The following is a 13,320-nucleotide window of genomic DNA, read 5'->3' on the forward strand; positions in this document are numbered from 1 at the left end:
AGCAGTCTCGCACATCCCACAGCCACCCTAACAGGGAGCAAGGCTCGCTGGTGCTGCTGGGGCTCACACTTAGTGTCAGAAAAGGCAGAGATGATGAGTGCGAACGCGAGCTCTGGAGCCTGCAGTCCTCCACTGTGGAGTGTGGTGACAACGACCAAGGTACCTGGTTTCTCTACACCTTGGCTTCCTTGTCTGTAAAACAGGACGTCTACAAGTGCCTGCCTCACAGAGTTAATGAGCTAATGCACATAGACACTTTGGAAGATGGCTGGCACACAAATGCCCAGTAAACTTCAGCTAATAGTATGATCACCACCACCACAGTCACCCCAGGTCTGACCTAGTGGGGCGTGCAAAGTGCCCCTTATGTTCTTTCTGCAGGTTTCCCTGTTGGGAGGCACCCTGGAGCTCAGTTTTTTTCTTTTTCATCCTCTCTAGGGACAAGACATTGGTCTCTGGGATGAATGGGAGGGGCCTCTACTATTGACACAGCCACAGCAAACAATGCATGAGCTTTGGTGGAACAAAGAAGGGTGTGGGCCTGTTGGGAGAGGCAGGTGCCAGCAAGAGATGCTGAGTACCCCGCCCCTCTTTCCTTAACACTGTGCCGGACAAAGAGCCATCTGGAGACAGACTTTCTACTTTCAAAGAACTCATGGTCTAGAGTGAGCTTTATCTGGAAAACGACATGCATCCTTTGGGATTTGGAAGGCTCAAGAGGTCTGAAACCACATGTTCCATAGAGTTCCTGTTTCTTAAATATAAATATTTCCAGAGGTTCTTATTTTAGAGCTCTTCTTTTTTCTTTTTCTTTTCTTTCTTATTTTTTTTTTTAATTTTGAGATGGAATCTCGCTCTGTTACCCGGGCTGGAGTGCAGTGGCATGAAATGATCTCAACTTACTACAAGCTCTGCTTCTCAGGTTCAAGTGATTCTCTTGCCTCAGCCTCCTGAGTAGCTGGGATTACAGGCGTGCGCCACTACGCTGGGCTAATTTTTTAATTTTTAGTAGAGACGGGGTTTTGCCATATCGTCCAAGCTGGTCTCGAACTCCTGATCTCAAATAATCCACCCACCTTGGCCTCCCAAAATGCTGGGATTACAGGTGTAAGCCACTGCACCCAGCCAGCCCTTCTTTTTTCTAAAGTGAGTAAAGCTCTACCAAATCTCAACTGGCTGGGATGCACAGAAAGTAGTGAGCAAGGTTGGCAGGAGGAGAGGGGAGAAAGTTGGGGGCCGTTTCCCTAGAGAGATCTGGCATCTATCAGCTGTACACAGCCATCTAGGGCTCACTGTTTGCCAGTGTCTGAGTTCTGGGCTGTCTCTGTTGGTTATTCGGGTACAGGAATGCTCATTTTCCCCCTGCTCCCTCTGTCCTTTCTGTCCTACCTTATTTCTTCCCTTCATTCAACAGATCCTTATTGATTGCACAAATGTCTCAGTTTCCCTGAATTTGTGAAAAAACCTATTAATTTATTCTTTCAATGAATATTTGTTAAATGAATGAGTGAGTGGATGTTTGAATGAATGAATTGTAGCCCCTGAGCTGGGAGTAAGCTCACCTCTTAAGTCCCCTCTTTCCAATGGCAGGTTGGCTCACCATCCCAGGGAGCCTGCATTTTACTGGAGAGGGTACCTATGGTGACCCTCTGCCCCATCTCCAGTGCTCTTGAGTGGAAGCCCCTCCCCAGTCCTGCCCTGGCCCCCACTCGCTCCCGTCTCACCTTTCTCTCTTCTCCACGCAGGGCCCATGCTCCAGACAAATAACATCACTCCTTCTCTTGTGCTTTTGGGCCTCTCCTTCCCACTGTCTAGAATGCAGGCAGCTCTATGGGCACCCGACAACATTCTCTCTCCTTTCAAGGACCAGCATTTTCAGTGTAGCTTTTCCTGATACCTACAACTGAAAGTGATTTTTTTTTTTCCTGCCTGCATCTCGCATACACCTTTCCTGGATTTACCCCATTCCATCATTCATGATCACTTATGTTTGTCTTATCCACTGCTGAAGCTCTTGGAGAGTTATAACTACACTTCATACACGTGCACACTCCCAACATTGTGTCTCATACAATGTCCTATGAATAATAGTTGCTCTAATATTTTTATTGAATGAATACTTCATATTCACTTTTCCTTGTAGACTAAATTTTGAGCTGTTGTCATGATGGTCATCTCATGACATTAGTCTTTTCTTTCTTTATTCATTTATTCTTTCATCCATTTATTTATCTAATTATCCTAATACAGTCAAGCAGTGTGCTAGGCATCAGAATATAAAGATCAAGAGGGGGCCGGGTGCAGTGGCTCATGCATGTAATCCCAGCACTTTGGGATGCCAAGGCGTGCAGATCACTTGAGCCCAGGAGTTTGAGACAAGCTTAGGCAACATGACAAAACCCTGTCTCTACAAAAAATACAGAAGTTAGCTGGGAGTGGTGGCTCAGGCCTGTAGTCCCAGCCACTAGGGAGGCTGAGGTGGGAGAATCCCTTGAGCCCAGGAGCCAGAGGTTGCAGCCAAGATCACACCACTGCACTCCAGCCTGGGGCAACAGAGCCAGACCCTGCCTCAAAAATAAAATAGAATAAAAGATTAAGAAGGGATGTTCTGATGCAGAGAGATGGACACATATAAAAAAGAGCTGTGTCTGGCACTGGAACACACCCTCACACTCTCATTGGAGCCGTGGCCTCTTTGTAGAGACAGAGACCAGTTTGGTTTGCAGAAGAATGGGTGATGTAACCTCTTAAACATAACTGGTAGGAAGATTTCCCAAAAAGTTTATATCAGTGAACACCTGGTACATCATGGCATCTCTCATAAACCCTTCTCAGTTTAGCTCAGTCATCTTCACAACCATGTGAGAATGAATCAGGAGGGTGGATTTTGAGATGTTTGTCCTCGGGTCTTACCCAGGTCGTTCATGGCCTTTGACCTGCTCCTATAAACAGCTCTTGCCAGTGAGCATTTGCAAGCCCCCTCTGGGCAGAGGATTCCCCATTCACTAGGCCTAGAAACACTGCTCAGAGTCTCTGCCAGCCTCCCTAGCATCAGAGGCCCAGGCCAACACCAAGGTGTTGCAAATACAGGGAAGGTAAAGGATGCAAAAGTAAACATTTGCTGGATACTGGAGAGGCGAAACATGCTTGGTGTCTGGGGACACACAAGGGGACAACAAAGAAGCCAAACCACGGTGATGGGTGTGAGAGAGGTATCCTCTCTTCAGTTCTTTTTTTTTTTTTTTGAGACAGAGTTTTGCTGTTGATGCCCAGCCTGTAGTGCAATGGCGTGACTTTGGCTCACTGCAACCTCCGCCTCCCAGATTCAAGTGATTCTCCTGCCTCAGACTCTTGAGTAGCTGAGATTACAGGGGTGAATCACCATGCCCAGCTAATTATTTGTATTTTTAGTAGAGACGGGGTTTCACCATGTTGGCCAGTCTGGTCTCAAACTCCTGACCTCAGGTGATCTGCCTGCCTCAGCTACACAAAGTGCTGGGATTACAGGCGTGAGCCACCATGCCCAGTGCCTCCCTTCAGTTCTGCTGGAGCCCCCATCCACAAAGCAATGAGAAATGCTGAAAGCAGACAGAACGTAGATGCTCTGGTGACATAGTTCTCCTTGTTTATTGGATGGAGCTCCACTGAACATTTGGCCTGTTCCTTAAGGGCCGAGTGACAGCTCAGCAGATGGAGGGGGGAAAGACACTCTCAGCTGTGGGAACAGGATGCACAGAGATTCAGCTGTCTGAAAGGGCAGAGCATTTTCTATGATGTTGCATCCTGTGAGCTGGCATATTGAGTCTGGAAAGATTGAATGGGAATAGGTTGTGATGTTCTTGCTATGCAAGATAAAGGTCTTTGGATTTTAATGTGATTCTTTCTAGGAATTTGGCTCTGCCCTTGACGAGCCTCAGCCCAAAGCTGCTCTTTGGTAACTTACACCCTTCCCCCACACCACCATCCCTTGCCTCCTAGGACTTCAGGTTCTCCTTTCTGCCTCACAGCTCTAGGAGTCCAAAGTATCAACTGGCAGACGGCCTTCAACCGACAAGCGCATCACACAGACAAGTTCTCCACCCAGGAGCTCATCTTGCGGAGAGGCCAAAACTTCCAGGTCTTAATGATCATGAACAAAGGCCTTGGCTCTGACGAAAGACTGGAGTTCATTGTCTCCACAGGTACCTGCTCATTCCCCTCCTTGCCCAAACACACACATACCTGAGTAGCCCTTGTGCATTCAAGGACTGATGGGGACCACACTGGGGCCACTGGCATTGGGCTCTAGCCTTGCTCTGTCATTGATTCAGTGTGGCCTTGGGCAAGTTGCTGTCCATCTCTGAGCCTGAGAATCACCCTCCTCAAATCAAGAGGGATCTGGCCTGTATGTTCGTTCCAGTTACTTCCAGTGGTAGAATATGGCGCTTCATTGGCTCATGTCCCCCAGAGGGGGGTTGTATTGGAACCTGGTCTCTCCACAGTCTGACCAGTGCTTGCTGGTTTTTCTCAACCTCTGTCTTCTTTGACAGGGCCTTACCCCTCAGAGTCGGCCATGACGAAAGCTGTGTTTCCACTCTCCAATGGCAGTAGCGGTGGCTGGAGTGCGGTGCTTCAGGCCAGCAATGGCAATACTCTGACTATCACCATCTCCAGTCCTGCCAGCGCACCCATAGGAAGGTACACAATGGCCCTGCAGATCTTCTCCCAGGGCGGCGTCTCCTCTGTGAAACTTGGGACGTTCATACTGCTTTTTAACCCCTGGCTGAACGGTAGGTGTCTAACCACCCACACTCTCAGCCCTGGCCTAAGCTAGAAAAGAAAAAGGGGATGGGGGAAATGATCTTCACAGGCTCAAGTTTGATTAGGGAAAGTCCATGGGATGTGGAAAGGGCGCAGAAGCTAGAAATGAGGAGCTCTAACACTTAAGCAACTGTCTGAGTCTGGGCAGTCCCTCTATCTCTCTAAGCCCCAATGTCCTCACCATTAAATGGATATCCTGCTGTTTCTTCTGGGAATATTGTTGAGATCACATTGAGCTTTTACAAACTACATAGCATGGTTCATTTTAAGGGACAATACCACAGTATAATTCCACAGCATGGAGATAGCTTTCTGCCAGAAAGAGCAGGTGTCTTATCCCTGGGGTCTCATTTTCAGACCCTCAGGTCATCCTAGCTTCTCTTTCCAGTTCATAGTTCCCACAATTGGAGTTGGAAGAATTACAGCCCAAGGGTCAGGGGAGGGCTAAGGGTGGGGCTTGCTCCAACCCCCAGGCCGGTTCAGGAGTGGGAGGAGAGGAGGAACGATCCCTACAGTCCTCCGAGGATTCTAGCCCCTGGTGTCTGCTTTTTGTATCAAATAGTGGATAGCGTCTTTATGGGTAACCACGCTGAGAGAGAAGAGTATGTTCAGGAAGATGCTGGCATCATCTATGTGGGAAGCACAAACAGAATTGGCATGATTGGCTGGAACTTTGGACAGGTAAAAGGATCATAAGGAAGCTAAGGGTAATGTCCCTGTTACCCAAGAATCTCAGCAGCTTGCCCCACAGATCAATAGGAAGTCCCCCATCTATCCATCTGCCTGCCCTTCTATTTGTTCATGCATTCAGAAGACTTTCATTGGCCACCTATTATGTGTCAGGCCCTGGGATCCACGCTGAGGATACAGGAGATGAATAAGACAGATCTGAGGGGGTCGCAATCTAGTGGGCAAGACAGAAGACACACATAACTCAATTGATGCGATGAAGTTGTATTGGTGCCAGGATGCACAAATAAATATAAGGCCCCCTAGAGACACTGGGACAGTAATGTAGCTTCTGTTTTTCATTCCATGTAACAATGTGATGAAACTTCCTTAGTGTGCCCACTCAGCCTTTCCAAGCCACACCCTCTTGGTCCTTTATTATAGCAATCCCCATTTGAGTCTACAGAGTTCTCAGATTTGGTCAGTTTAGAAAACTTTCAGGGATGCCCTCCACCTTTTATTTTATCCACCAGCCAAAAGCATTAGAATAAAGCACCTCGGGCAGAGTGCCTTGGATATCAGAAAGATGTGTGCTTGGACCATCTACAGACCCTGTCTGTAGTCAACTGGAGCAAGTTGGCTATCTCCTTTACTGGGAGGAAGAAAAAAAAGAGAAGGATAGGACACAGAGTGCACCTAGGAGTGGAAGAGAGGCTATTTTTTTTTTTTTTTTTTGATGGCATAGTTAGGGAGGGCCTCACTTAGAAAGGAGCCTTTGATCAGGAACCGGAAGGAGATGAGGGCACCAGACAGAGACCTTGGGAAAGAGCATGAGGCAGAAGGAAAAGCAAATGCAAAGACCTAAGGCAAGAGGAGCTCGGCCTTCTCAGTTTGAGAAGCAATGACTTCAATTAAGTCTTATTTTGTGAAAAAGGCTTCAAATACATATACTTTAGCAAGAGATTTTATTTTTATAACTAGTTCTCCAGGTGTCTCAGTAACATGCTCAAGATTGCAGGCAGGCCAGGTGCAGTGGCTCACGCCTGTAATCCCAGCACTTTGGGAGGCTGAGGTGGGTGGATCTCCTGAAGTCAGGAATTCGAGACCAGCCTGGCCTATATGGCAAAACTCTATCTCTACTAAAAATACAAAAATTAACTGGGTGTGGTGGCACGGGCCTGTAATCCCAGCTACTCGGGAGGCTGAGGCAGGAGAATCACTCGAACCCAGGAGGTGGAGGTCACAATGAGCCGAGATCATACCTCTGCACTCCAGCCTGCGTGACAGAGCAAGACTCCATCTCAAAAAAAAAAAGGACAGGAGGCAGAGCTAGAAGGAAACTCTGAGATGAGTTTGACCTGATTATACAGATGGAGAAATCGAGGCCAGACAGGCTAAACAGCTTGCTCCTGAGGTTTGTGGCAGCCAGGGCATCGGCTAGACCAGGCCACCTCCCATGCATTCACTTTAAGAGAGTTTGCACAAGGTCTTATGCTTTTTTCTTTTTAATAATTTTTATTTATTATCCTTTTCTCTTTTTTTTTTGTTTCAAAAGCTGCCTTTGAGGAAATACACAGGGTCTTGTGTGTAGCGAGTGCTCTGGATGAGTTTGCGGGGTTGAGGGCTGGGTGTGGTGGCTGTCCTCAGTAGCTCTCAGTTCCAGAGGCCACAGAGTCAAAGGATCTGATAGTTCCTGTGGTTCTTTCCAGTGTAGTTCCCTTCTTGAGCCAACTCTCCTTGTCATTTCTTTCATTGTAATGTATGTTCTCATTCTGAACAGTTTGAAGAAGACATTCTGAGCATCTGCCTCTCGATCTTGGATAGGAGTCTGAATTTCCGCCGTGACGCTGCTACTGATGTGGCCCGCAGAAATGACCCCAAATACGTTGGCCGGGTGCTGAGTGCCATGGTGAGTAACAGGAAAACGATCACAACTAGTTGTCATCATAGATTGAACACCACCTATGGGCTAGGCACGCACACTCTTTATATATGTCATCTCATTAAAGCCTCACCAATTACAGCTGGTGGTTAGAACATCTGCATTTTACCAACTTGGAGCACAAGGTCCCTCTAAGTTACAGGGCTTGCCTGAGGCACACAGTGAGTATGCGGCAGAGGCAGAGCCAGACCCAGGTCCAGCCAGCTTCAAAGCCCTTTCCACCACATCATGAAGCCTTTCTCAGAGGAAAAGGGAACTTGCTCTTTGAGTGCCTGCCAAGGATGGGAGAATGCAAAGCTAGGGCTCTGCTCCATCATTTGGCCTCCTGGGAAAGGAAGCGAGACCCCCTATTGAGCTGGAGGTGGTGACCTCCTTTGCCTACCTCATCTCTTCCACGGCCCAGAGCACAGCCCAGAGTGTCAGATGGTAGGCTGCCTCATTCATGATCTAGATGGGGAAACAAGCTTGGAGAACTGAAGTGGCTTGCTCAAAGCACACGGCGTGCAAGTCAGACCAGAACAAGGCCTCCATGGAAAAGGCCTGTGCCCCTACAACACGCACACACACACACTCTCTCTCTCACACACACACACACTCTCTCTCTCTCTCTCTCACACACACACACACACACACACACAAGCTAGATCCCCTAGGAGGCATCTATGGCTCTGCACTCATTGTGTAGAGAATGTCTCCATCCAGTCTGGGCGTGGTGGCTCACGCCTCTAATCCCAGTGCTTTGGGAGATGGAGGTGGGAAGATGGCTTGAGCCCAGGAGTTTGCCACCATCATGGGTAAAAATAGTGAGACCTCATCTCTACAGAAATTTAAAAAAGAAAACTAGCCAAGCAGAGGCAGACACGGTGGATCACACTTGTAATCCCAGCACTTTGGTGGGTGGATGACTTGAGCCCAGGAGTTCAAGACTAGCCTGGACAACATGGCAAAACCCTGTCTCTACAAAAAAAAAAATTCTCAGGGCATGGTAGCATGTGCCTGTAGTCCCAGCTACTTGGGAGGCTGAGGTGGAAGGATCACTTGAGCCCAGGAGGTGGAGATTGTGGTGAGCCAAGATCATGCCACTGTGCTCCAGCCTGGGTGACAGAGTAAGACCCTATCTCAAACAAACAAACAAAAATTAGCCAAGCATGGTGGCACATACCTGTAGTCCCAGCTACTCAGGAGGCTGAGACAGGAGGATTACTTGAACCCAGGAGCTTGAGGTTACATTCAGCTATGATGGCACCACTGCACTCAGGCCTGGGTTATAGAGCAAGACCCTGTTTCCAAAAATATTCATCCAAAATATCTAAACCTAGATCAATCTGCTCAAAAGTTGTAAGTTAAAAAGCAAAAAGTCATGATCAGGCACAGTGGTTCACACCTGTAATCCCAGGACTTTGGGAGGCTGAGGCAGAGAATCACTTGAGCCCAGGAGTTTGAGACCAGCCTGGGCAACATAGTGAGACCTCATTTACACACACACACACACACACACACACACACACACACACACACACACAGAAAGGAGCCAGGCATCGTGACACATGCCTGTAGTCCCAGCTACTTGGGAGGCTGAGCTGGGAGAATTGCATGAGTCCATTAGTTGCAGGCTGTAGTGAGCTGTGATTGCACCACTGCACTCCAGCCTGGGTGACACAGCAAGAGCCTGTCTCCAAAAACAAAAGGCGAAAAGTCAAAGTGAATTCTTTACTTTAACCTTCTTAAACTAAGTAATTACCCAGAAATCCTGTAACCTTTATTTATTTATTTCTGTGGTTCATGGTTTAGGCATTTCTTGATCTCTTGACTTTTGAGTTGGATATGTCCATGCTAATGAGCTAGTTACTTGGTTATAAAGGTGAACAACTTCTCAGCTGCATGATAAATATCCGGGGTGCATCTGAGAGGGCTTTTGGAAAGAGCTGAGTCTTAGACTGAGCCTGGCAGGAAAGGAGTAAGGTGGGCCTCGGGAACTTAGAAGCTCTAAAGAGATGAATGGGGACCAGAGTAGCCGAGGGAGGGTATGGAGAGAAAGTGAGCCTGGGGCAGAATCTTGAAACAAAATGGCCTAGAAGAGGTGGGATTAAAGCCCTGGCGACTTAGAAAGCTGAGCCTCTTTGGCCTAGGAGAGAGTGGGTGAGGCCAGTGGCTCCTGCAGCTGCTGACTCACTTGCACCCCAGGGCCAAACGACTCTATCGTGGAGCCAATTTCCTCAGCTGCACCTCCCAGATGCTCCGTTCAGACCTCCCAGCTGGGCTGGGCCATGAACTAATTATGGCCTGTGCGGAGCTTTGAAATGCTCAGCTTTCAGCCAGAGATGACTGTGCTGATAGCCACTTTGGAGGCTGGAGCACCAGTGACTCAGGAGATGGGGAAGGGCTGCGCAACCTTCCATCTCTAAGGAGGCCCTTTCTTGCCTGACTCTGCCATGACAGCCCAGGCCCTCCTGGAAGGGGTGCAGAACTCACCACTGCACTGAGGGGCTGGCAAGGCTGGGCATGGCCTGTCCTGGGCAAGGATCCTTCTGTGTCCAGACTGTCCATTCTCATAGGCCTTGCCACTTACAGGCACTCCAAGGAGAAAGGGTAGGACACACAGGCTGGAGGAGCCTTCGGAGATCCTGGTCCAGCCTCTCATTGCACAGTTCAGATAAACGACAGCCAAAGTTTCATAAACCCTGACCCTTGGCTACAGAAGACACCTCAGAGCGCCTTTGTCCTAACTTTCCCTTGAAAATTCCCTTCCCTATTGGAAGGTGAAGAACTAAGGCCTAGAGAGGTGAACAGACCTTTGTGTCATCAGGTTGGCAAGTGGCAAGGTGGGGCTTGTAACCTCGGTGTCTCCTTCTCTCTTTTAACTTTTATTATGGAAAAGTTCAGACCTATATAAAAGTAGAGAGAAAAGCATAATGAACTCCTGTGTATGCATCACAAGCTTCAGCAATTGCCTCTTCAAGGCTGGTGTCATTTCATCTCCGACCCTCTCTTTCACAGATGATTTGATAAATCTTAGACATTACACATTTGCCATCATTTCACTTGTAAATATTTCCAAGTGTGTCCCTGAAAGACAATGGAACTCAGGTCTCGATTTCTAGTCCAGTGATCTTTCCAGGCTGCCTCTTGGTTGTGTCACTTAGATTAGAACCTCGCCTTAAACTGAATAAATGAATGAGTAAACTAACAAATGAACAAATAGCTAAATGAATGAAAGAAAAGAAATACCCTGTCTTTATTCTCTCCAAGAAGAAGTTAGTTGCTAAAGTTCTAAAGTGATCTTTTTGGCTGGGTGCGGTGGCTCACACCTGTAATCCCAGCACTTTGGGAGCTGATGTGGGTGGATCACTTGAGGTCAGCCTGAGCAACATGGTGAAACCTCGTCTCTATTAAAAATATAAAAACTAGCCGGGCATGGTGGCACGCATAATACCAGTTACTCAGGAGGCTGAGCCAGGAGAATTGCTTGAACCCTGGAGGCGAAGCTTGCAGTGAGCCAAGATCACACCACTGCACTCCAGCCTGGGCAACAGAGAGAGACTCTGCATCAGAAAATAATAATAATAATAATAATAATAATAATAATAATAATAATAATAAAATAATTTAAAAATAATAATAAATAAAATAAAATAAAATAAAAATAAAGTGATCTTTTTGTAAGACCATACACCAAAAAAGAGTTTCAAACCATGGACTCCCAGGCAGACTGTGATAGCAGTGATAGCCTGTGAATTCTTACCTGCCAGAAGTCCTCTGCAAGCTGGATTTGTGCCCTGCCTTGCCACAGACAAGCTGTGCTGTCTGTTTCCCATGTCAGGCTGCCGCATAGGAATGACGTATGGATCAAGGACACTCAAACATGGCCTGTTTGGGAAAGCACCTCTAAACTCATAAACCACTCCATACCCCTAAGGGTTGGTTTACAATGACCATCCCCAAGTCACCTAGAAAGGTAAAGAAAAGTTCAATCACGGTCCTTGGCTTCCTTCCTCATCTCTCCACCTTGTCCTCTGAATTCTGGATGTCAGTCTCCCTAGGAAAGGCATTAGTGCTGACTCATTTTGCGGGGGGTGGTTTCTGCCCAGATCAATAGCAATGATGACAATGGTGTGCTTGCTGGGAATTGGAGCGGCACTTACACGGGTGGCCGGGACCCAAGGAACTGGAACGGCAGCGTGGAGATCCTCAAAAATTGGAAAAAATCTGGCTTCAGCCCAGTCCGATATGGCCAGTGCTGGGTCTTTGCTGGGACCCTCAACACAGGTACCTTGGGTGTGGTGTGCCTTGGCTGGGTCAGTGGGTGGCAGTGGGCTATGCCAAGGTACCATCTCCATCACCTGAGTCCTCACACCCACCTTGACTTGCAGCGCTGCGGTCTTTGGGGATTCCTTCCCGGGTGATCACCAACTTCAACTCAGCTCATGACACAGACCGAAATCTCAGCGTGGATGTGTACTACGACCGCATGGGAAACCCCCTGGACAAGGGTAGTGATAGTGTATGGTAAGTATCTCACCTTTTCCCTGAACCTCGAGCACCACATTTGAGTGGCTTCTCGCTCTCACCATCCTCCTGGGACCCAGGTCCAAACAGGAGTTGCAAGGCAAGTAACATGTCATCACAGGGTGTAGAATGGAAATGCTGGCAACGCTGATTACACACTTAGCAGCACCCAAGACACCTCTTCTCTGTGCTCTGCGGTCTGCTAGTCTGGTCTATCTTGCCGCCGTCAGACGAAGGATCTGATCCCAGTGAAAGACAGGGCCCCTAAATTCACTCTGAATTTATGGGATCCATTGGACCTTGTACTACTATAGAACATACAAGTTGAAACTATCACTTTTCCAGCAAGAAATATACGTTTGTTTCATTTCAGGTAATCCATATGACTTACAAACTTTCTTAAAGAGAATAAGAAAAGCAACATATCTTCCCTTAGCATATATATATATATAAAAGCATATATATATAAGCATATATATAAAAGCATATATATACACATATATACATATATACACACATATATACACATATATACATATATACATATATATACATATATACATATATATATATACATATATGTGTATATATATATATATATATATATATATATACCTGTTATATACCTTGTTTGACATCAAAAGTTCAGAGTTTATTCTGGATTCTGGATGAAAACAATTACTTTTTTTGAGATGGAGTTTCATTCTTGTTGCCCAGGCTGGAGTGCAATGGCACAATCTCGGCTCACTGCAACCTCAGGCTCCCAGGTTCAAGTGATTCTCCTGCCTCAGCCTCCCAAGTAGCTGAGATTACAGGCATGCACCACCATGTCCGGCAAGAGACAGGGTTTCACCATGTTGGTCAGGCTGGTCTTGAACTCCTGACCTCAGGCCACCCACCCGCCTCAGCTTCCCAAAGTGCTGGGATTACAGGCATAAGCCACTGCACCCAGCCAAAATGTTTTATATATATTTGGGCATTTATATTCCTAACCATAAGTATGCCATGTGCACACTATCAATACACACACACATGCAATTTAATGATAGATGCCACCGGAAGTAGGTTATATGAAATGTGTAGACATATACCTGTAACTGCATAGAGCACTAGATAGATAGATATTATATAGATAAAAATAGATATTGTTACAACTGTTTAAGGTTATATCATATACCAAGTTATTACTGGATGGCAATTGGCAATGATGTCTATATCTGTATATACACAGAGGTATCTATGTGTCTATATAAAATACCCATCTATCTATTGTTTTGATCCATTTCAAAGGCTACACACACACATAATTGCTCAAATGCATGTATATGGCTAGATAATCATATGACAGATGTCATCTTATTTTCAGATGTTCAATTTTGAGACAGTCTACATAAAATATTTGT

General features: G+C 46.8%; 1 protein-coding gene across 1 annotated transcript in view; it reads left to right on the forward strand.

The window, feature by feature from the left end:
• Positions 1 to 13,320, forward strand: part of TGM3 (transglutaminase 3) — a 52,186-nt gene that overhangs the window by 10,472 nt on the left and 28,394 nt on the right. The window contains exons 2-7 of the mRNA XM_055265559.2: positions 4,008 to 4,181; positions 4,530 to 4,769; positions 5,363 to 5,481; positions 7,250 to 7,378; positions 11,500 to 11,677; positions 11,782 to 11,917. Coding sequence (XP_055121534.1) covers positions 4,008 to 4,181; positions 4,530 to 4,769; positions 5,363 to 5,481; positions 7,250 to 7,378; positions 11,500 to 11,677; positions 11,782 to 11,917 — 976 coding nt within the window. The remainder of the gene's footprint in view (positions 1 to 4,007; positions 4,182 to 4,529; positions 4,770 to 5,362; positions 5,482 to 7,249; positions 7,379 to 11,499; positions 11,678 to 11,781; positions 11,918 to 13,320) is intronic.

The sequence above is a fragment of the Symphalangus syndactylus genome, chromosome 24 (assembly GCF_028878055.3).
Source record: "Symphalangus syndactylus isolate Jambi chromosome 24, NHGRI_mSymSyn1-v2.1_pri, whole genome shotgun sequence".
NCBI lineage: Eukaryota > Metazoa > Chordata > Mammalia > Primates > Hylobatidae > Symphalangus > Symphalangus syndactylus.